The sequence below is a fragment of the Erithacus rubecula genome (assembly GCF_903797595.1).
Source record: "Erithacus rubecula genome assembly, chromosome: 8".
Taxonomy (NCBI): domain Eukaryota; kingdom Metazoa; phylum Chordata; class Aves; order Passeriformes; family Muscicapidae; genus Erithacus; species Erithacus rubecula.
In genome coordinates, this window is record NC_136659.1 from 29,687,323 (window position 1) to 29,710,488 (window position 23,166).

The 23,166-nt window shown below is 37.6% G+C and overlaps 1 protein-coding gene across 6 annotated transcripts in view; it reads right to left on the reverse strand.

Annotated features, from left to right (window-relative positions):
* DPP10 (dipeptidyl peptidase like 10) overlaps positions 1–23,166 on the reverse strand; it is a 445,885-nt gene that overhangs the window by 167,341 nt on the left and 255,378 nt on the right. For all 6 annotated transcript variants that reach the window (XM_079310523.1, XM_079310525.1, XM_079310524.1 and 3 more), the window contains 2 exons: positions 19,017–19,131; positions 10,682–10,777 (listed from right to left, as the gene is read on the reverse strand). In XM_079310523.1, coding sequence (XP_079166649.1) covers positions 10,682–10,777; positions 19,017–19,131 — 211 coding nt within the window. The remainder of the gene's footprint in view (positions 1–10,681; positions 10,778–19,016; positions 19,132–23,166) is intronic.

Consider the following 23,166-nt stretch of genomic DNA (forward strand, 5'->3'; position numbering starts at 1 on the left):
CACAGCTAATCATGCATTAATAAAGATGGTCAACTGATGGTATTTTAAAATAACAAACCATGTTCTTATTCATTTTTTCAGTAAATTCTCTGACAAAGCATTAAGCTTTATCCCTCCTTGAGAAGCAGGGAAGAAAAAAGCCAACACAAGCTCTGAGGGAAAGTACAGCAGATCTTACAGATGCCTGTCTCTCTTTTCTGACACTGCTTGTTCATTAAGATTAACCTCCAGAAAGATCAGAGCCCAGTTCTTATTCCAGTTCTTATTCCAGCACAAGCATCAATGCTGTTAAAAAAAAAAAAAAAAAAAATATATATATATATATAAAAGAAAAGAAAGAACAAAACAAAAAATAACAAAAACATTCCCTAAAAAGGCATGTAACAAACCATCTTTTCCTGCCAGATCAAACTGGTTTCCCTGCACTGTCAAAGCCAGTGGCTGTTAACAGCTTCTCCATATCCATTTCCTATTTGCTAGAAAACCAAATCCTCTCTCTGACCCCTGAGCTCTTCACACTTCTCTAAATATTGACTCCTAAGCAAGGAACTCCCTAAATTCCTTCACATCTGAAAAAGAAAAAAATGCTGCTTTGAAAACTCTTATGTTTAAATTAGTTTATATAAGCATCATAGTCAGTAGTGGGTGCTGAAAAACCAAATCTTCCTGAAAAATCAAGACTTATACAAGTATTTCTTTATGCCACAAATATAACATCACAAACTGTTACTCAGCAGAGGAATCACATTCACTAGAAATAACAAAAACTCCCAAGCATTTTTAAAATTTTACTTAAAAATTAATATCTCTATATTCTGATTAGATTTAAGCTAAAAATTTCCTTTTTTGAGCCACTATAGTAATGAAATACATTTTAAAAATATGACACTGTGCTCAATTTCACTAAAAGAATGAGTAGCCACAGATATATCAATGTACTCAGTTTGAGTTACTGAATAAAGTTCCTTGAGAAGTTTTGCTCTGAAGGTTTTTCTGGTTATTAAACACCAGGAAGCAGAGACTAAAGCAGATATTAAGTCAATCTCTGCTCTTACTAAGAACTAAAATAACCTTCATCCAACACATTAGCAGTGTGGGGAATTAGGAAATGTCATGTTTTCCAGCAGAGGGGCTGGGCTGCCTGCAGCATGGTGCTGTGCATTGCTCAGGACAGACACATAATCAAAAAACGTTTGGTCAAAATTAATAAAATATTATTTTGAAGATGGCAGTGAGACAGAAAGCATTTAATCCTGAAAGACATTGCCTGCCTCCACTTCCAATTTGCAACACATCAAACAGTGATAGTGGCAATGGCAGTACATGAAGTAAAAAAAATTAATCATCTCCACTTTTAGCTCTTTCTCAATGCTCTTTGCCCTGACTTTAGCTAAGTAAGTAAAAATAAAATTTAACTTTATAACTTTTTTCTGGAATAACAGAGCAGAACTGTTGCATTTATTTCCATTACAGTAACGCATGAGTTAATCACAGTCTTCAGCAAGAAGTTTGAGGCCAAATTGTTTTCAACTAGCAATTTATTGAAATAAGAGCTCAGAAAATAGCTGGGAAAGAGAGCAGAGTATTTAAGCAGAGAGGAATATTTATGTAACATGTTACATGACCATTTTAAATTGCTAAAAAAAGAGAGAGCTAACTTGCTGGAACAGTGAGTCCTTGCCTCTTAGAGGACAAGGTACAACACTGGGTATGAAAATAGAAAAAAGATAAAAATTCATAGCTTACATAAATTTCATTAGATGTGCAGTTGCCCAGAAAGCAAAGAATTAACATCTATCTTTGAAGTATCTCAGAACAGGAGCCCATTTCCATATCTCTATACATCTGGAATCCATCAAGAATCAATGGAAATGCTGCAGATTATGATATTAACTCCACAACAGATTTCCATGAATGGAACATGACATCATAGTTTGGGAAATTTATAATGTGGTTTGGAGTGGTAATTGGTAATATGGCTTAGAGCCTCCTTCTCTAAATTGCCCATAGAGAGGAATAAATATTGGACAGTGCAATCATTCTTATTCCAAATTAGAATAAATTAGAACCTTATACATCACTACTTTTTTAGTTAAAATATTCCTCAGAATTTAGAATATATTGAAATACTTGTTTTTAAATGTTGAACTGTTCACTTCAATAATACATCATTTTTGAATAAAAGACTGTGGCCAAGTAATATAAAACATATTAAAGTAACAATGTCAAAATGAAATTATTATGTCAAAGATAAGATTTCAACATTCAAAATTAAAAATCACATTGTCCAAAATGTGAGAAAGCTGAAGCAAACTGTCTAAACCTTCTTCACAAAGTTTATACAGAAAATATTCCTTCATACAAAACTTGCAAATGAAAAACTAAAAAGAAAAAGAAAGCATCAGAAAACATTTCTAACAAATGTATCTTCAGCCAACCATACTTGTCACTCTGAATCTGACAGCTTAGTGCCCTTTACAGATAAACTGTCTCAGCTGAGATCCTGGTAACAAATCCATAATTATCTGAATCACCATTACAGAATTAACACAGCCAAGCTGGCAGACACACTCTAGGCCTGAGAAGACACAATTTTGCCTTTTTATCCTAGAGATGGTTGCTCCAGGATGGGGTCAAAAAATAACTTTTGAAATTAGTAAACTAATTCTCATGTAATGCCTGTCCTGCAATCAAACAGATTATCTTACCTTCTTCATGTATTGCTATTGCTGAAAATAACAACCCAAAAGTCCTGGGTTCTCAAGGCCACATTTTTAAAGTTATTTCTAATTTTTACTTTCCAAGTGCACCTTATAGATCTGTAAAATATTTTAGGCTTCCAAGTAGCTTTGGCTGAATGCAAAAATCAATATTCCACATGCAGAAGAAATTCAGTCAGTCCTATGCCTAAAGTGGGCTGCAAGTGCTGTAAGCACATTCTGCATTTCCCTCTGAGGCACTGGTTAAATAAGATGGGCTGCATTCATCAAGGAAATCTCAACCATGAATACCCTGCTCAGAACTAAAGATGAGCTTTATCCCTGGGGAGGAAAGTATCATGGAAAACAGGCAAAAACTGGGTTCAAATTGAATGACTCTTAGCATGGCCAATATGAGTCAGTGTCTCTGAAATCTGTCACAACAGGATCAGTTAGAGAGCAAAGTAAAAAAGGACTAAAAGTGAAATAAACTTATGTGCATATATATCTTCATAGATACAAAAGTGTTTAAAAATACAATTTTTACAGATCCATGATGCAAACATTTGAGCCAGACAGAATGGTACAGAAAGTATTGGTTTAACTGCCTCTTAATCCAAGAAAAAAAAATGAATGGACAACAAAATGTAAGGATTAGAAATGCAAAACTTTGGCTTTTAAAGACACCAAGTTTAAACACTGTACAGCTTAATTATCTGCCACAAAACACAACTGAGTGTTTGTTAAGGAAGTGCCTAGAAAGAAACATGATGAAAATTCAAGGATTTGGTTTAGGCAAATGGAAACAAGGCAGAATCAGCCAATGACTCCAGGTTCATCCCCCTCCTGCACAGCACTCCTCTGAAGAAAATCCAATTGAAAAAATTAGAGCAGACCTAAAAGAGCCTTTAAAAAGGATCATGAAGCCAGCTGCAGGTATAAACAGCAGCTTCCAAAGGAGGAGTTAACAGGTAACCAAAAATCCATCCCTGGGAAAGGACTGCAGCTGCAGCTGGGCAGTGGGGACACTTTGTGCTGAGCACCAGTGATGACAAGGGGGGGAAACTGAGCGAGGAGGCACAGGGTGAAAACATGACTCCATGTGTACATGAGCTGCTGATGCACACAGACACAGCCCTAAGTCTCTATGAGTAACAGAAAACAATGTGGAAGTCTGGAGGGAGCTCACAAATCTGCTGTGCAGCACCCACCATCTGCTACCATTCCAAAATGCTTTATTCACTGCTCAGCTTTGCTCCTGCAACAAAAAATATTCGCCCCAGGGGGTTGCATCCTAGGAGTAATGATGTAGCACATTCAGTTTAGACCTGTTGATCACATTAAGGACTGCTGTCCTAGCCAGAAATGTGTTACTGAGAAAAGGCCTCCCTGTTCCACCAACATCACTATGGCAACTGTGGGGATATTTAAACTTACTCCTGCACTACACTCAGCAGACTTTTGCTTCAACAAACAGGGAGAACTCAGATTTATTTAGTGTCTGGTTCACTGTCCCAGGAGTTCACACACTGAACTGCTGTACTTAACCTTCCAACATTAGGTTACTATCCAGAAATACTGATTAGAAAATGTAAATCATTCTGCTAATCTCTATCAAGAGACACCTTGTGCAACAGATACACTTTCCCTGTGTAAATGTTTTCTAAGTATATTGATGCCTTTGTTAAATTCTTAATGCTTTGGGCTGTGGAATAAGTAAAAAATCAATAGGGACATAAATTTTAAAAAGGATTGCAATGATTAGCTGTGTTTTTGACTATTGGTGGCAAAAGGTAGTTTGACCTCCCACTAGTTGGAATATTTGATTTCTTTTTTTCCTGACTTACATCCCAATCTCTGGATTTTGTCCCATGCTCAAAGAATTCAGCTAGCATGGAATCAGGGCACCTCTCAATAAATACAACTAGAAGTAAGTTGTTACAAGAAGCAAGGACTCTTAAGGAAAATATATTTCAAGTACTCCGTGGAAGAAAGACAACACATCTAGTAAAAATTAAAAGCAGAATGTCAGAAAAGAAATGGTCAGGAAAAAAAAGATTACAATCAATAATGGTTGATGCTTGAGAAAAAACAACAGCCACAGGACACTGCAGAGGTCACAACTAACACAATTCTGTCCTAGGGTACAGAGAATATTGGTGGAGAAAGGGAGAAGTCATTTGCAGGATACAATGGTGACACAAGTTAATGGCCCTGAATACACAGCACTGTTTAATGCTTGTTAACAATCATTAACAGTGGCACCAGTATTGATGCAGCAACAGGGATTAACATCCTTGATCTGAGCAGAAACTGCCCAAGACTGCTTCTAAGGAAATGTGGCAGCTTGGAGACATCAGTAACAGGGGAGCAGAAAGGGGCTCAGTCTGTGCTGCAGGTCCTGACAGTGTGGGGGGGCAGGGGACATCTGGTAAAACTGCCACTAGGTAACACTGATTAAAGACTAGACCAGAGCCAAGAGGGAAAAATATTCAGGGAAAACCTTACTGTTGTACAAAGGGTGGAAGAAAGAATTTAATGAGGAGAAAACATCAAACCAGCCACCCACAGAAACGAAAACTAATGATAAAACAAAAATTCTATCTAAATCAAAACTGTCCATTGCTTGAGAAACCACAATTCCTGGATCAAAGGACACCACAATGTACATTATACTTGGCACAGGGGAGGTACCTCCACAACCTTTCCCTGAATGACCAATTACCATCCACAGCTGGCTCAGACAGAATCTTTAGCATCAGCACAAGCACAGCCCCAAACTCCTCCAGTCAATTCCCCAGGGGGAGAATTGAATCATTCAATCTGTTTCACAAAAACATTGTTTAAATTCTTTTGTTTAAGGAGTAATTTTAATAAAACAGTGGAAAGGTAACAATCAAGCCTTTTATTCCCCTTTTTAGCAGTTTCTGAGAGAAACATCAGCCAGCCTCGAGATGCTCTATATATCTTCTCAAATTTTCTTTGTCTTCAGACTTGGCAAAACCTAGGTGTGTATTTCACACAACTTGCTGGAGATTTAGGACAGAAGAGTTTTAGCTGAAAGCCTCCAAAGACTGGAGTGCTATCTTAGGATTTTTTCACTTGTTCTTCCACAGGCTGCTCTTTGCATCACAGAGAATCAAAGTCCAACTCCCTCTCTGCCTTTCAGAAATAAACTCTTCACAGAGAGCCACAGGCAACAAAACAACTCCCTGGCCTGGCTTCCAGCTCAGAGAGATTCCAACAAAAAATGAAAGCTCTGTGCAGAGCTGGCACTAGCAACACTGAGCACACCCCTCTTCACTTGTGCCCAAGCCCCTGAGCGTTGATGCATCACATCACAGCAAATATGTGAGCACCACACACAGCCCCTGCTGCACCAAAAATGCTCCTGTACACAGAGGCTGCACTCCAGACTCTCATCTCATCTAGGGGACAGGGAAAAAAATAATACAGGACTTCACTCTTAATATCCATCACAGATTGCAAGAGTAATACCAACAAATATGTAGATATTTTAGACATGTAATTCTAAATGAGGTGTTTCCTTGCTTCTTGAATTCAACTCAGAAACAAATTTCTGGAGCAGAATCTCTTCTCTTATTGCTCAGTGCTGGATTATTTCTTGCACTTGACCCTTACCCATCCACAAACATCACAACACATTCAGCTCTGTGAAAACAAGTGTGTGTTTATCTCATACACAGGAGAAGCTTCCTTTAGGAAGTGCCAAATGTTTTAAACCATATTTTTGCTGCTCAAAGCTGGCATATGTGCTACTGTGGAATCCATGTGCTGTGCTTCCCAAACCACTTCCATTTTAATCATTAATAATTTTAAAGCAATTTCAACCACCTTCATGATTGGTTTCCCAGCCCACTTTTTATTTTATTTTTCAGGATAGACAAGAGGCAACAGAGACCCAAGGGAAGAACCAGCTCCAGCAAAAGCCACTGTCTGCACATTTCACTCCCCAGTGTACAGCATGAGAAATGTGCCAGGGACAACCACAGATAAAATTCTGGGCAGACACTCTCTCAGTTGCTCTTTAAGGAAAGCAAACGTGTTATGAGAAGCTGAAGTAATACTTCTCCAGCCAGGTAATAACTTTCCATGTTAACTGTAATACACAGTCTACAAAACACAACAGTGAAGCCACTGGTCAACTGTAAAGTAAAAATTCTTTAAAATATTAATTTTTCTTTTGAGAGACTGTGCTAAACAAAATAAGTGTTTTCAAAATAATTGTGAAGAGACCAGAGGAATTTCCTCCCTAAACCAGCCCCATGGTTTTTCTGATTTTCAAAAGGAGTGTCATCACCTATTCTCTTTTCTCCTTAATCCATAAAAATAAAGATGGCCACATCAGAATCAGCAAAAAAAAAAAGTGCAAGTAACTCATATATTCACAGAGGAATGAACACATATCTTCTGGATTTTATTGTTATTATTGTTATTACCAACTGTTCATTGTCATTAACAGCTTTAGTCCCTGAAACAAGAGATGTAAGTACAGACTTCAGTAACAGAAGACAAATCTGAGTCCTCAATATTTCCCACAGGGCAGCATATATATTTCTAACTTAAGAGAAATTGGGAAGGCATCCTGAAAAAATTCACCCATCAGGTTCAACTGCTTGCATTATTCACTGGCAGCATTTTAAATTCTTATTCCCTATTAGAAAACCTGAAGATCAATAATGCTAAAGTAAGATGTTATCTCATTTAAGGTCTCCAAAACTATGCCAGACAACTGGAATGCCTCCTGAAATTAAACACTTTTCCAGCCAACAGGGATTGGACTGGTTAATGGTTGTGTGTACTTTCACCATGTCCTTTTTCAGCCAAAGTAATCAGATTTATAGCTAACAAAAGCTTAGTACACTATTAAGTTATTTTCAACAAAATTACTAGTTATCTTCCTTATTTTCTTACCCTTTCCTTTGCAAATTCTTTCAAAGAAAGAAAAAAAATCCAAGTCAGGTTTAAAAAAATTTAAATTACCTTTGAAATAAACCAAAATAGAAAGAGATAAAAAGGAAGGGAGGAAGAAATCTGGGTATCTGCACAGGTACATCTTTACATATTTTAAAAAATGGGAATATATTTTGTCACTTTTAAGACTAGCTCATAGTGTTACTTTTATTTTCTTCAGCAACATCTGATTATCTCAGATAAAGATCAACGTATCTCAAACTTTAGAAATTTGCATAATTATTAACTTTGGTGGCAAGCACATAAAATTGTGGACTCCATTTCAAGCAGAAAAGGAAATGGACTGTAAAAAAACTTCTGCATTTCAGGGCTTCTCTTATTAAAGAGCACTCTAAATAGATACATGGGATTTTGTAGTGAAGGAGCTTTCAAACAAGGAAAAAATAATGCACAATGTCAGAGAAATTCAAAGATCAGAAAGAAAAGTTTCATTAAAGGGCAGCGGTTAAATACCAATCCTTACCCACAGACACAGTGACTCATCCATCACTTGAAATCCTTAAATCTTTTTGTTTTGCTACCAAACATGCTCCAGCCATATCTCCAATCTCTATTCCTACCCCTTCCCAGGAGGTAAAGATGATAAAACTTCCAGGTGGATACAAATTATCCTATTCCAAGAGGAGCAAGAGGTAGTAAGTAGCTATTTATTTTCTGCTGAAATCATCCTGCACAGAGTTCACTTACCCTGCCAATATCCAAAGAAAGTGCCAAATGCTCCCCTCCAGCTGCACAGTAATGAATCTGAAGTTATAGATTTCATTTTCCATGCATATAATGCCATCACTGCAATGCCACAGTGCCAGGAAATAAAGTCTTAAAAAATAAAAATGGAAGCAGAAAGCAGAAATGCTGCTTTGCAAAACTATTCCTTTGGGTTTTTTTATTGCCCAAGATATTGGATATCATTAACTACACTGGCTATTTTCAAAAAAAGTGTGAAAAAAGACCAAACCTATGCATTTTTTTCCTGTGTTTATAAAAACACTCAAAAATTCATAAATCCTTAATTATCCCCACTTATTCTTTATTTCTCATACACACATATACTCTAATAAACAAAATGTCCTTTCTTTCCTCTTTTTTTTTTTTTTTTTCCCCTATTGGACTTCGTTGCTTCTTTGGCCCATAAAATCAAGAGAACACCTAACTGCAAACTTAGAAGTTTTCATACTGACTCGGAAAACAGTAATTGCAGAAAAACTGGATATTATTACAAATGTACTGCTAATAAAACACAGGGTCTTTCTCTAAAAATAGCATTTCTAATATTGCTTTCAAGAGATGGAAAAGTTCATACCTATAAAATCTCATAGCTTTTAGACTGGATTGTTTACAGCAATTTTTTTGCATGATACTAAGACAAATTATATTTTTGCATGATGTTAATAAAATTATATTTCATTTTAGGAGCTTTTTAAGATGGACTTTGAAGATCACAGGAGAAACCTGTATTCAATCAAGGGTTTAGCATCAAATTCTACATTTCTTTTTACCACATCTGGAAAACTCATAAAAGAAGCTTTGCTCTTATTACAGGCTGTAGAAGAGAGTTAAGAAATACAATAAACTACATGTTTTATAGCATCACTGATATTTAATATAACTCCATCCACAGCCTTTTAGTTTTATTATCCTGGGTTTTGAAATTAGTACTATTTTTATGCATAGAATATTATGCACATGTTATGAACAACTACTACAGCTCTTAGGAGAATAATCTCATGGATTTTTTAAGTAACAAGAGTAATAGATGGAACCAGCATAATGATCTTTATCCACTATGTACTTACCTGCTTTCAGTGACCACTTTAGTTTACACTGCTGGGTCTGTGATAATTTTATTTGACAATTAGGAACAGTGTTTTCAGATAGGGTGGGGTCAGAGGCAGCTGTTTTGTGAATTCAGCAGAGAACAATATTGGATTGAAACCTGCTTATGATTTCATTAGCAAATATTCTTACAGGAAAAGAGTTTTCTGCCAAACACAAGAAACTGCTCCTCTTGGCAATAGAAATGTTCCCAGTATCAATTTTTTTTTTTTTTTTTTTTTTTTTTTTGCACACAGGAACCAGTCTAAAGAAGAAACTAAGGGCAGCTCAGCACAGAGGTGAGATGCCACTGGAGTAGCTGGGAAAGGGAGTGGTAGGAAACTAAACTGAGCATCCCTTAGCCCTAAACTAATGGGAAACAAACAACACCAGAGCAGGTCCTGAAAAAAAAAATGACCATACGTTTCTCCTTTTTATGTTTTGCTTTTAAATGCACTTATTATACCCACTTCATTGTTCAGAGTTTATCATAAAGCAATAATTCAATCACTTTGCTACTAAGTAAAGCAGCTCTAGTTATAGTTGACTGCCAAAGCTGACAAAATTGAAGCATTATTTCCATGTAAAGTCATTCTGAATTTACACACACAGCCACCAGGCTGCCAGGCTCCTGCCTTGCACACAGCACTCCTCAACAGCTCTGCCTTGCCCAGGTTTTTTTCTTTCACATTAAAATGTTGGAGGAATCTGCATGTCATGCACAAATCATTTAATAAATCAGAATACTAAATACAATTTTTAGTTATCAGAAAATTACTATGACTGTACAAATATATTGAAATATTCAAGTGATGTGAAGAGAACCAGTTCTCAAATCCCAAAGTTCAGATATTAATAGAGTTGATCTTGTGAATCCACAAACAAGATCCAGTTCTTAAAACACAATTCCTCATCACTGCTTCCAACTGAGTCAGGAGCATGAACAGATAATTTTAGTGGGTTTCTACTAGACAGAGCTTTAAAATTAGAAAGCCACTTCAAAAATTAATGAAAGAGACGTGATTCAGAGCAACAAGGAAAACTGGGACACTGGCCAATTTCAAGAGGGTTTGAAATTTTAACTGATTTTTTTTTTTTCTCAGTGACTGGATAATATAATTCAATACCTAAAATTTTTACCTAGTTTTAAATTAAGTGAGAACTTATAAACTTACCATTAATCCATTTGGCTTCTGGATTATGAACTATGAACTCTTTTCTGAAGAGATCTTCCAAGGATAATCTGTTTTCTGATGAATTTGCGAGTTCATCTAAAATAAACACAACAAGATCATTTGAGATAATTATTGAAAACAATATACTCAGTGCTGTTTGCAAAACACTGGAATTATAGAACTAGAGGTCCTGTTGAAATTGGTAACAATATCTTGCTTGCTTTTTTTTTTTTTTTTCACAGCAAGGAAAAGTATAATTTTTGTTTAGTAAAGCTTCAGAAAGAAGTAACACCTTTTTGGACAGGCAAGCTACAGGATTTAGTGTTTGCCTTTTTATTTTATTGGGACTTTTGCAGCAAAGATCTTTCTTACCACAGGCCCACACACAAGAAATTACAAACAATACCAAAACTCCCTGACAGTCAAAGGATGTTGGTTGTATTGAGTACCTTACACTGAGAGAAAGTAAAAGTAAATTTGGAACCAACTTCACATATTCAACAATTTAAAATTAAATTTTAAAAATTTACATGCACTTCTTATAGGCTGTGCTTGCTGTCTAGTGAACAAGATAACTTGGCTAATGCCTTTTTTTTTTCAGTATTTTTCCCAAACGTGAACCCAGGGTTATTGTGCTTCTGAATTAGTGCAATTAGCCAACACTGCCTTACAAAATACAACAAAATAAAACCAAACCATGTTCCTGCATTTAAAATCATCTTCACACTTTAGAAAACTAAAAAAAGCTCTCTAAATATGTGTTCTTGTGCTGTAAGCTAAATAAATAGGCAGTGGGGATTCAATAGTGAACTGCTGTACTAACAGTGGAAATGTTGAACCATTTCTATCAAAGCAAAAGTTTTAGTGTCAAAAGCCAAACCCACAAAGATTCCAAGCAAAAATCACTAGCAGCAGCTTGCACTTCACCTGCTCCAGGCTGTTTGGAACAGCAGCTGCCAAAAGCTGTGCTCTTTGTGCTGTGCCCTTGCAAAAAGATGCACCTGTGCACTTCCCACACAACCAGGCATTTGACTGGTTTTTAAAATAATTTTGTATTATTGGGCAGGTTACCATAAATTACTGCACTCTTTCTCTTCTCTATGAGCTTCCCTTTCCTTCTCCACAAGAGGAACTTGGTGTTAGGCAGATTTTTGTCTTTACTGATATTAACAGGGCTGGGATGACAGACACATACAAAAAGAGTGTCTGTCATCACAGCAGTCAAGCAGCAATCTTGTTATCTGTGTCAACCCATGATGTTACCAGGACATTTTTAACAAAGAAACCTGCTTTGTAAAGGTCATATCCTGTAATACATTTTGGATGAAAGCGTGACCCTTCCAAGAGAATAAAGTCAATCAATAGTTTTGTCATTGGTCTTTATTCAGCCAAATTTCTCAATTAGAGGGCCAGCTGAAAGCTCACTGGAATTGACAGCAATGTGATATTTTTACCTTTAAATGTCAGCACTGCCTGCTGCAGTCACTTCAGCTGGTGTTAATAAGGTGCATCCTTGGTGTATTGAAGAGAAACTCCCTTTCAGTGCACACCATGAATTTGCAATGGACACAAGGCCATGCCAGCTGCTCACAGCCCAGCCCTGCTGCATTTTTCATGTTGCTCCCTCCCAGGTGGCAAGGGAAACATTCACCCTCTGTAATCAACTCTTCTTGCTCTTCATGTCTTGTAAGGCCAAGCATGCAGAGTTGTCCAAATCCTCTCTCATAAGACAAACACTCTAATCCCTAGATAAGCTTTTTGCCCTCTTCCTACCTTCCAGGAATCAAAATAGTCTATTTAGGTTGTTTTTTTTTTATCTGCCAGACCAGCATGGGACAAAATATACCACTTGCAGCCTTATTGGAGCTTTAGAGCAGAGCAACATTATCTCTCTTGATTTATACCTAATCCCTCTGTTTACACATCATGGGACCTTGTTAGCTCTTGCTCCTGCTACACACTGTGTTTTTATCTTCAAAGTAAGCATATGTTGTTGTGTGTGCTCTATTCAGCTCCACAGATACATTCCTGTGTCTTCAAAACACTGATCCTGACCAAGCAGCATCAAACACTGGGCTCTTCACCTGCCCATTATCCCCCTTCTCCAAACCCTTGTTGACAGTCTACCCTCAACAAGCTGTTTTCCATCACCTGCTTGGATTCAACACACCCTGGTGCTGATGCTGTTTATAATTCCAAAAGTGTTTCCCTTCTAACCTTACCTGAGTCTGTTTCTACTTATTGTGACCCTTTATTTCCTGCCAGTTTGCCAACTAGCAATCAAGCTCACACAAGCTGTTATGTTGTCAAAGACTGCCTTACCTATGACAGATTTTTTTTTTTCAACTGCTTAAATAAAAATCACTAAAACAATACATCAGCTGAGTACAGAGAGGCTATTAGAAAAGAAAGGAACACCAGTTCTGCTCTCTGTTTTCTATCATATCAGTGGCAAGAAATCTCAATATAAATTGGATTTTAAAGTAAGTTTGAAATTACGGTTAGCTTTTGTAAATAGAAAAAATGGCATCTTCAAGCAATTTTACCAGATGTTTTAGAAGTAATTTGTTTTTCTAATGCTGAGTTTGAACTGAAACAGTGCTGTGTTGGTAACTCTACCTTTGCCCTCTGTCAATATCTCAGATGCCCGTTTACCTACAGCATGAATTACACACCATGGGAACCCTCAGAACAGTAATGGGTTAATCTTTACTGAGCACAAGCACAGATTAGTTGTACCCCACCATGCTCACACTGAGGCAGGGCAGAACAGGAGGGGGTGCCCTCTGTGCCAGGGACCAGCTGGAATGCACCTGAGGATGGGGGAGCAGCTGACCTGATGGGTCAGGATTAAAGAGGGGACAGGGACAGGTGACATTACAGTCACTCAGGGCCACCTGAGCTGGAACACCAAGGGGATTGTCCTCATATCCACAAGCCCTGGTCCTCCTGGGTGACTTCAACCACCCCAACACCTCTTGGGGGGGCAACACCCCAGGGCATAGCCAGCCCAGAATCTCCAGAATGAATTGTTGGTGTCCCTTCTCCAAAGGACAAGGACATGGACCTGTTGGGACAGGTCCAGAGGAAGCCACAGAGATGCTCAGGGGCTGCAGCATCTCTGCTGTGGAGACAGGGGCAGATCTGAGACTGTTCATGCTGGAGCAGGCTCCAGTGAGACCTTGGAGTCTTTAGGGGGGCTGGAGAGGGATTTTTGGACTGCCATGGAGTGGCAGGAAAGGGGAAATTGCTTTAAACTGATAGAGTGCAGGTTAGGTTGGGTTTTAGGAAGAAATTCTTCCCAGTGAGGCTCTGGCAGAGATTGCCCAGAGAAGCTGTGGCTGCACCATCCCTGGAGTGCTCTGGACCAGGACAGGGCTTGGAGCCACCTGGGATAGTGGGAAGTGTCCCTGCCCATGGCAGGGGGTTTGGAATGAGATTGTCTTTAAGGCCCCTTCCAACCCAAACTAATCTGTGATCCTAGGATGTGCTTGTTTTATTTTAAAGACTTCCTTTTACTGCTTTGTATTTATTACATTACAAAATAGCCTACTATACTCTTTTTAATTTCCATTGTAAATTTTATTGAATTATTCCTTGAAGGAATGATATTTCCAATGTTGTCACATTATTTACCACAAATTTCTGTATTTTGGTCTGAAATTATGTACATATATATTTATGTATAGCAAATGACTCATTACAGAAGATACAAACAAAATCAAATGCTAAAGACTAAATGACTAATTTTAACTGTATATTCAATTAAAAACAGTTAAAATAGTGGCATGTTTTAATTCAAAGTGACAAACCTGTTTGTGCTTACTAAACTAAGACTCTAAAACTTGAAATTAATGGCCTTGCTACTTTTCATGAGTTTATAGGATATTATTTTTGCAGATTAAATGTAGTCTAAACACCTCATAAAATTTGCCTTCTAACTTAGCAAATAAAACTAATAATTATGTGCTGTAGTATGCCATTAACTGAAGCTCCCTACTGACTTTTCTGTGGAAAAAAAATTAATTTTGCACTAGAAATTAGGATAAAGGCTTGATGTTAAATGCCATCTAAAAATGGAAAAACACCACTAGTAAACTGTATGCAATCTTGCAGGTGTAACTGGGAATTTGCATGGCTCACTTTGTGTTATCATGACAAAGGAAGGAAACTTGCCAGAAAATAGTCAGATATCAAAACCTGCCTTCCAATTTACAATTTTAGTTAGAGGGAGTCTATACAGAACTGAACAGAAACTTGAACCTTCTTGAATTGAATATCCACATCACAAAAAAAAAAAAAAAAAAAAAAAAAAAAAAGCTGGTTTGCTTTCTCTTCCTTTAAAAGTAGCACAAGAGAGGGTATGGAGAGGTTGGTCCTAACCCTGAACATTTTATCTGCTGGACATAATCCAAACTGATTCTCTTCCCAGAGCTTGATTTTACTCAGCCCTTTCCACAAAAAGCATTTTTTGACTGTTTGTCTGACCTAAATGTTCTCTCAAGCAATTTTTCTGGAAAGGGGTCCCTTTTTTCCCATCATGTGTGGGTTTTCCTTGAGCCTATGATTAGAGGCAGGAGCCACTTTGCTCAACAGTAAGTGCACATATCAGCAGGCATGGTTTGAATGCCAACATCAACAGCTCTGTAAGGGAGTCCTAGAAAAACCATTTGAATCATCCACACCTTCAGAAACTGGAAGTTAACATGAAAGTGGAGCTACTGTCAGCCCCAAAAGGAAAAAAACAGCTTTAGGTGTTGTGGCAAAATACCTGTACAGAGGAGGTCAAATCCATACAACCCTTAAGCTGTTCTTAGGTATTTTTAATATAAAAGCTTTCAGCTGCTAGTACTTTCAACTGAACATTTGCAGTTTTGAAAAACAGATCAACAGTGCTTGATCAGACAGCTCTTCACATAATTCCTACCATGTGGAACATACTGTCATGATGCAAAGCAAGAACAAGCTGATTCAAAGACAGGAATGATTTAAAGGCACTGTTATCTAAAAATCTACCTATGACTATTTCAGTATATGCAGGTGTGAGATGAAACCTCAAAAACAGGAAATAGAATAAAAGCAGCAGAAGAAAGGTGCCTGTGTTATATTTATACTGACAGACAAGCCAAATGATGGCATCTCATGGACAGTCACCTGTATATCTGCACTGGCCTCTAATTCCCAATATAAAGATATATTTATTTCCCAAGGTATTTTCTTTTATTTTCTCTTAAATGCTTTTCCAGCTATCCTCTCCAAGTATTAAACAAGAATCACTAGATTCATAACAGAGTTGTCCCAGAGGACAGACAGGCTCCTGCTCTGAAACTCTCGAGTCTTTCCACTCCAGTCCCCTGCTTTAACAAGGGCAGCTTCATTCTTTGGCATCCCTGTGCATTTTCTTTAACATTGCACTTTTCCAATTTTGAGGAAAACCAGCAGGGATGTTTGCCTGCAAGCCTCCCCAGATATGGAGCAGTGTGACAATTTCCACTTTCTGGGAGCAATGGGGTTTATTTAATTTACTCCTTAGGCCATGGGGGCTCACAGAGATTCCTGAGCCCCAACAAGTGGTTACTGGGCTCAGAGTTCACTCAGACTCTGCCACTAATATTTTACATCACTGGATGGTTCATTCTTCCACTTTTCCATCTCTTTGTTGAGAGCACTAAGGCATTTATAAAGATTCTGAGCATTGTAATAGATGAAAAGCAAGATGAGAAATGTTGCTAATATTGTTGGTACTATAATTTACTGAAACCACAAACATAATTGTAACACAGAGGTTTCAGATTTGAACAAAAAGCTAAGGTATTAATAGGTCAAAATACACCTCCTATTTCAACTGAGATCCTGCTAGTATTATATTAGTCAAGTTATATTTCATGTAATAAAAGATAACACAAAAAGAAAATCAAGAATTTCCTTTTAGTTTTAATATAGTTTTTATCTTTAGTGGAAGCTAAAGCCTCTTTGAAGCCTTTTGCAAATGAACTGCACTTCCTTTTAAAAACATGCCTTCTCATATGAAAGCATCAATCCTTCTGTTAAAAGCAGGAAAGCTGTTGCACAAAATTTGAGAGAAGTTAAATGACAACTGTTAGTGTACAAAGACCTAAGAGTTTCTTATATTGTGGACAAAACAATGTGCAAATAATTGCAGGCAAAAGAGATCATTGCTGTTGTGTTTGGCATATCAGTAAGTACACTTTTGCCTCCAAAAAATACCACTGAAACAATCAGGCTTCTGAGCAATAATCATCTGAAATTATCATCATTTCCACAAAAGGAAGCAGCATGATGTACAGTGTTTAGGGGAATTTACATGAAATCTGAAAAGCACCCATCCATACAGGCAGAACTAAACAGGGAGAGAACTCTCTGATGCTCAAAATAGTACTAGAAATGAGTGCTGAAACATCCCAAGGTAACACAGGACATTTGCACTGAATGGCTTCATTCAGACCTATTATATTTTATGAGAAGGATTTTCAAATATTTAAAATAACAAATTAGCATCAACTTGGAACTGAGCACTTCACAATAGGCAGATGTGAGGGGGTCTCTCCTTTTTTCCTCCCCTCAAATACTGGACATCCCAAAGTCATCTTAACACATATCCATGACAAAGCAGCTTCAGCTGTAGTGCTTAGTACTGCCAGGAGACCAACAGAGTAGCAAAATATCTGCTTCCCAAACCATATTAATAACTCATAATAATCAAACAAATTAATATGAAAGTGAAGGGGGAAGAGCAATGATTAGGGCCAAAACAGGGCAAGTACCTATCCTACAATGCATCCCCAAAGCTTTCCATGGTAAGCACTTCCAACCCACAAGCAAGCCCAGTTTTCCAGACCTAGATCCTTCTGGGAGAAGGGTTTTTATTTATATCAAGCCTCACAGTCTCTATGGGATGTCTTAGAGCATCTGAGCTGACAGAACTAGTTTTCACTCGGATGACTTGAACTGAAATGTAGGTCCCAGCTTACACAAGTTTTCAACCAAGATCTCTGGATTTTGAAACAGCCTCAGAGATGTTGTAATTCACTGAGCTTTTTTAACATATTTTTTCAAAAAGTTAACATTCCTCTAGGTTGTTTATTCTTTTTCTATGAATGCCTTCAATGACTTCAGTTTATGTTTTAACATCATTAATAATTCTATATAGATATAAGAACCACAACTGAAAGTTATTATTGTAGATTCCAGCAAACACTTGATATTTTACAAGTCTTCAAAACAAAAGCTACTTCTCTTTGAAACAAAATCAGTCTTCTAGCTTAAAGTGTACCATGTGCTCTCAAAATCTCTTTTTTATTATTCCCTGAAGAAGGCTCCTATTCACTGAGACTCCAGCAGCACAACTTTGCTTTTATTTTTCTCAACATGATCTAAGTGGAAATAAGCAAACAGTCATTTTGGAAAGCACCATGCATAAGGAGTAGATATTTATATAAAACAGAGGGATTAGCCCATCCACAGTGTTCCTGCACACTCTTTCCAGCTGCCTCATCCCCTCTGACAAGCAAAGCTTTTTGATCCTTTTCCATTCAGCCTCACCACCTTCCTCTAAAGCAGCAGCACTCTGCTGCTGTACTTGCTCATGCACAGACTCAGCCAGCTTCCCTCTGGGATTTCATTTCATCAGGTGGCCAAACAGCCTGGAACCAGCATTTAACTGAAAAGAGCTTCAGTCACTTTCTGGTTTAAACTGAGCCCTTGAATGACAATATGGTGCAGACCAATATTATTTATCTAGGCATGCCATGCAAATCTTTACACTCTAACTTCAAAACTGGCAAAAGGATTCAATATTTTTTTTCTTTGAAATGTGTGCAGTGTTTGCTCTTTTTGTCTACTTCTTGCCCTTTCCCTTTTTTTTTTTTAAATTTCTGTGACTGAACCATTACTTTCCCCTTTTTGGTTCTGAAAGAAAGAAAAGGGAAGAAGCTTGTGCATGCACATATGGAAGATCCATGTTCAAGCTGCATTCTCAGAATCAGTTTTCCTTGGCACAGAAGTTTCTCTTAGCTCATCTGTGAATCTGAAATTACACCAAAAACCTACAACAAACTTTTGAAGTCAGCTCACATCTGCTGAGGCTCACAGGGATTTCTGTAGCCCCCTCAAGGCTGGCACATCCTAAGGACCTATTGCCAACCCCAAACATTTCTGCTCTGCAAGGCCTCCAGCAGCTCCCAAGTCCCTACAGACAACAAATTTACAATAGCCACAAGTCAAAAATGCTTAAAGGCACTTTCACATTCATTGCTTTTGATGACTGCATTATGAATCATACACCTTTAGTAAGATAAAATAAAGAATAGGTTACCTGGGGTTAAAAGAATGACTGACATGGTGATGAGTGAACAAACAACTAGAATCACCAGCAGCGCAATTGCAATTCCCTTCCAGTTCCTCTGCGGAGGGCTGTTACTTCCAAGTTCCTACAGGAATGGAAAAAAATGAAATAAAAGGAAAAGACCACGTGTCATAAACATGCATTTCCAGAACTATTAGTGATAGGAGAATTGCTCTGTGCACGCTCACAATCACAGCACAGGAGGTGATTGTGATGCCTCCCTTCTCCACACTCATCCAAAGGTGTGCAACTCTCATGGTTTTTTAATAGAGATCTTTCTTTTATATATATATATATATATATATATATATATATATATGTAATTATATACCCCTAAGAGGCAATCAAATGATCTTATGCAAGCTTTCCAAAATACAACTGGTGTTAAAATGTCCTGAACATAAACTTCAGGACAATATCAACTAGCAGTTTATAAGATAATTACAGAAATGAAATGTAGCAATTTACTGTAATTTCACCTAACATGGTATGGACCATAAAGGTTTAAATACACATCCTTTTTAATGCACACTATTAAACTTATTTGTAATAGAAAACATTAGCAAAACTGCCTGAGGCTGCAAGTATTCCATCTGAAGCTACAAGCTCTTTTTCTTTATGCAGTAGATCAACTGTAAACTGCTCCCCTATTAGTTATTAAAAAAACAACAGTAGCTTATAACAAATGCTAAATGAATGCTTCTGTAAGTACCAGAGCACTTAAGCTTACATCCTCTGTGGTTACACATTTAACTCCTGCCAGGCACCTTTCACATTTTTTCAATAATAGCAATGCATTGTCCATGTTCGTGGTACAGTTTGAGACCAGACAGCACATAAACATCTAACAACACAATGACAAAACCAGTACAAGTGTTTCTTACAACCACAACTTTCCCTCACACAAAACAATTTTTTTTTCTACCTAGATTTGGCAGAGAAATGTTTTCTCTGCCACAATTACACGTGCTTTTAGTATCTCAAAATTAAATGCTATGGTAAGACTGCAAAAAAACCCAAAAACCTCCTGCTATGTTTTACTAGCTTCCAAAAGCATGTTAACAGTTTTTCACATATATATTATTTCATTTTGCATTTCTGGGTTATAATGAGTGTGAAATGGGTAAGTAAGTCTTAAAAGAATGTGGTAATGCTCTTGTGCCTTCTTGGCTCACATGCACCACTTCAGCATCACACATCACCCACAGCAGCAAGAGGGTCTTTAACTTTTTAATGTTGTTTTTTTTAACCCCTTGCTGGTTCATTTATACCCACAAAACACAGCTTCTCTCCCTGGTCCTCTTTTCCACGAAATAAAAGGGGGATTGCCCAACACAATCTCTAAGCAACCCCACAGGGAATTCTCACAGCAGTCCTCAGCACATCACAGCTCCCAGCAAGGAACATCCCCACTTCCCCAGCACATCTGCCCACTGGACCCATCACCCTGCCCAGCCTGAGACTGTTCATTTTTGAGATGTTTAGCCTTAGCAGAGTGGCAGAGCAGCCATTCTGTCTCCTACTCCTGGCATCAGTCTTGTTTCTCCACCCCACTGCCCCTGCTTCCCAAGCACTTCCAAGCCTGCCTGCTTCCCTCATTTTCTTTCCTACCTTGTGAAATACTAATTATCACAGCCTGGGCAGCCTTAGACACAGCTCTTCAAGGGCTGCATGACTGCTCCATCACCCCTTTGGTCATCCCCAGGTTATGAGCATTGTGTGGTTCCATCCTGCATCCTGCATGTGAACTCAGATGAAAGCTACTGTTTTCCCATAAGTAAGAATTATTTTAGAGTGTTAATAGCACAGTCTTATTCAAAAAATCACAGTATTAGCCTTATTTAAATGACACCTGACAGAGTCCCATTTATGACAAGAACTAGCAGCTCACAGAACCAAGTGGTGGTGACACAACTGTAGCTTCCCTCAGAGCATCATGAAACCCTGTTCCAAAGAACTGACTTCAAATGATAGAAGTTGGACAACTTGATGAATGTACCAAAGCTTCTAAAAATGTACCAAGCCCTCATTATTCACAAGGTTCTTCTCTGCAGACATGAATATTGTTCAGTTTCTAAAAATAAAGCTTAATTTTAAATACTTCTGCAAATTTGTGCAAGGAGAATATCAAAGAGCTGAATCTAGTACTGACCATACAAAGCTTATTGATACTCAGAGAGAGAAAGAAGAGAATTTCCAGTTGGCTGAAAACTTGGAGACTGGCATAAAAAGAAGGACTTATCTCAAATTAGGATATTAGATTTTAATACCTGGATAAAAATTACAAGTTGTATTCAATTATTGTATTAGAAATTATTAAAGGTCATGATGATGTTTTAATATTGAGTGACAACATTCTTGTGAGACAACATTCTTGTAAGACATCTATGAAATTACCATACACAAACAATATTGGATGAAATATCAGAAAAAATACTATAATAAAGTGAATTCATAGTACAGTCACTATCAAGGGCATCTCCAATTAGCTTTTTTGGTGCTAACCAATGCAACTCTTGGACTGTAACCTGCAAAGTTTTAAAACAGTGTAAGCTGCAGTTCTTCAACAATAAAATATTTTTAGCCCTGTGCTGCTTTTCAAAATGGCCATAAGCAAAAAGCAGCTAAACAGATCTTTGGATTGTGTATCACTGGCAAGGCAGAGACTGTGATTTCTGAGTGTGACAAGAAGATAGAGGCATTCAAGAGGAAACATCACAGAGAGCCATACAATGGGAAGCTTTTGACACCATGTAGTTTCCCCATAACTATCTGCTAACTGGGACATAACAACAATACAGGCACAGATGGAGATTTAAGGATTTAATCTCCTAAATAAGCTTTTTTATTAATGTGGTTTGAAAAAATATCAACTCTTGAATCTGGTGGTTTATATATAACACTACCTATAATGCTATTATGGATTTTACAGTCTGACTCTAATGAATCAGAAAATGGCTGCACAAAGAATAATACAACTGCAAGTTTTCTCATTATTCATAGTAGCTTTTTCACAAACCATTTAATTGTGTTGTTGCCAAAAACAATCCTCAAGTAATGCATATTTCTGAATGTAATTTGTGATTGAGTAATGCCTTAATAAAACACAGCTACAAAGAGAAAAATGAAACACTGAATGCACAAACCCTCTGTACACCAATGTTAGAGATTCCAATGGCTACTGCTGCCAAATGCTAAAGATTTACCAAGAGTTAACAAGCACTCACCACCAGGGATCTCAATGCATGCAACCCACTTGCTGCTTCAACACAAATTTCAGGGGGAAATGTTGAAAAAAATATATACCCAGAAAATATGCAAAGCAAATATAATTCAAATAAACTGAAGCATCTTTCTCTCTCCTTTTCTAGGCTGTTTCCTAAATCTATATAGTCCATCTTCAAGCAAGGTTTACAGGCTGATGATGAACTCATTCACTACAGGCATGAAAATCTCTTAAGCAGCAGCAAGACACATCCTTGAATATCACAATCTATGGCACAGAATCATAAATGGTTTAGGTTGGAAGGGATCTTAAAGATCAGCTTCCTTCCTAAAGCTTACCAACTCACAGAGTTTTATTGTTAATCAATGAGGATAAAAAGACTTTAAGACATAATTTTTCCAGCAAGTGTGTACAACTGAGGTTGTTGTAAGAGAACAAAAGGTCAGAAAATATTGGTATAATATGCTGCATTAGTAAGTCAAGTTTCTGAATTACTCTAACAGCATTTTCTGGATTTCTTGGAAAACTCTTTGTGTAAACCACAGTACAATTTCCACCGTGGAGATGATGCCAGAAGCACCAGGAGAATGCCTGGTGGAAGCAGGCAAGTGGAAGGGCACTGGCTGAAGCTGGAATACTGAGTGTCTCTGACAGACCTTTCCAGAAGACATTGGGTAGTTAAAATGCAGCATCCCCTTTGGGAGAAGAAGTGACACCCAAACTTTCAGACACAAGCTAAGAGAGCTGGCATTTAACCAAACTGCTTTTTCTCCTAGAGCTCCTGCCCATGCTGCATCAGCCCAGCTGATAAATGGTGGCGTGAGCCAAATGCAGAAAATATAATTTTTTCTATAAATGTTAAGAATGATAATTCAAGCAGTTTTAACTATTTTG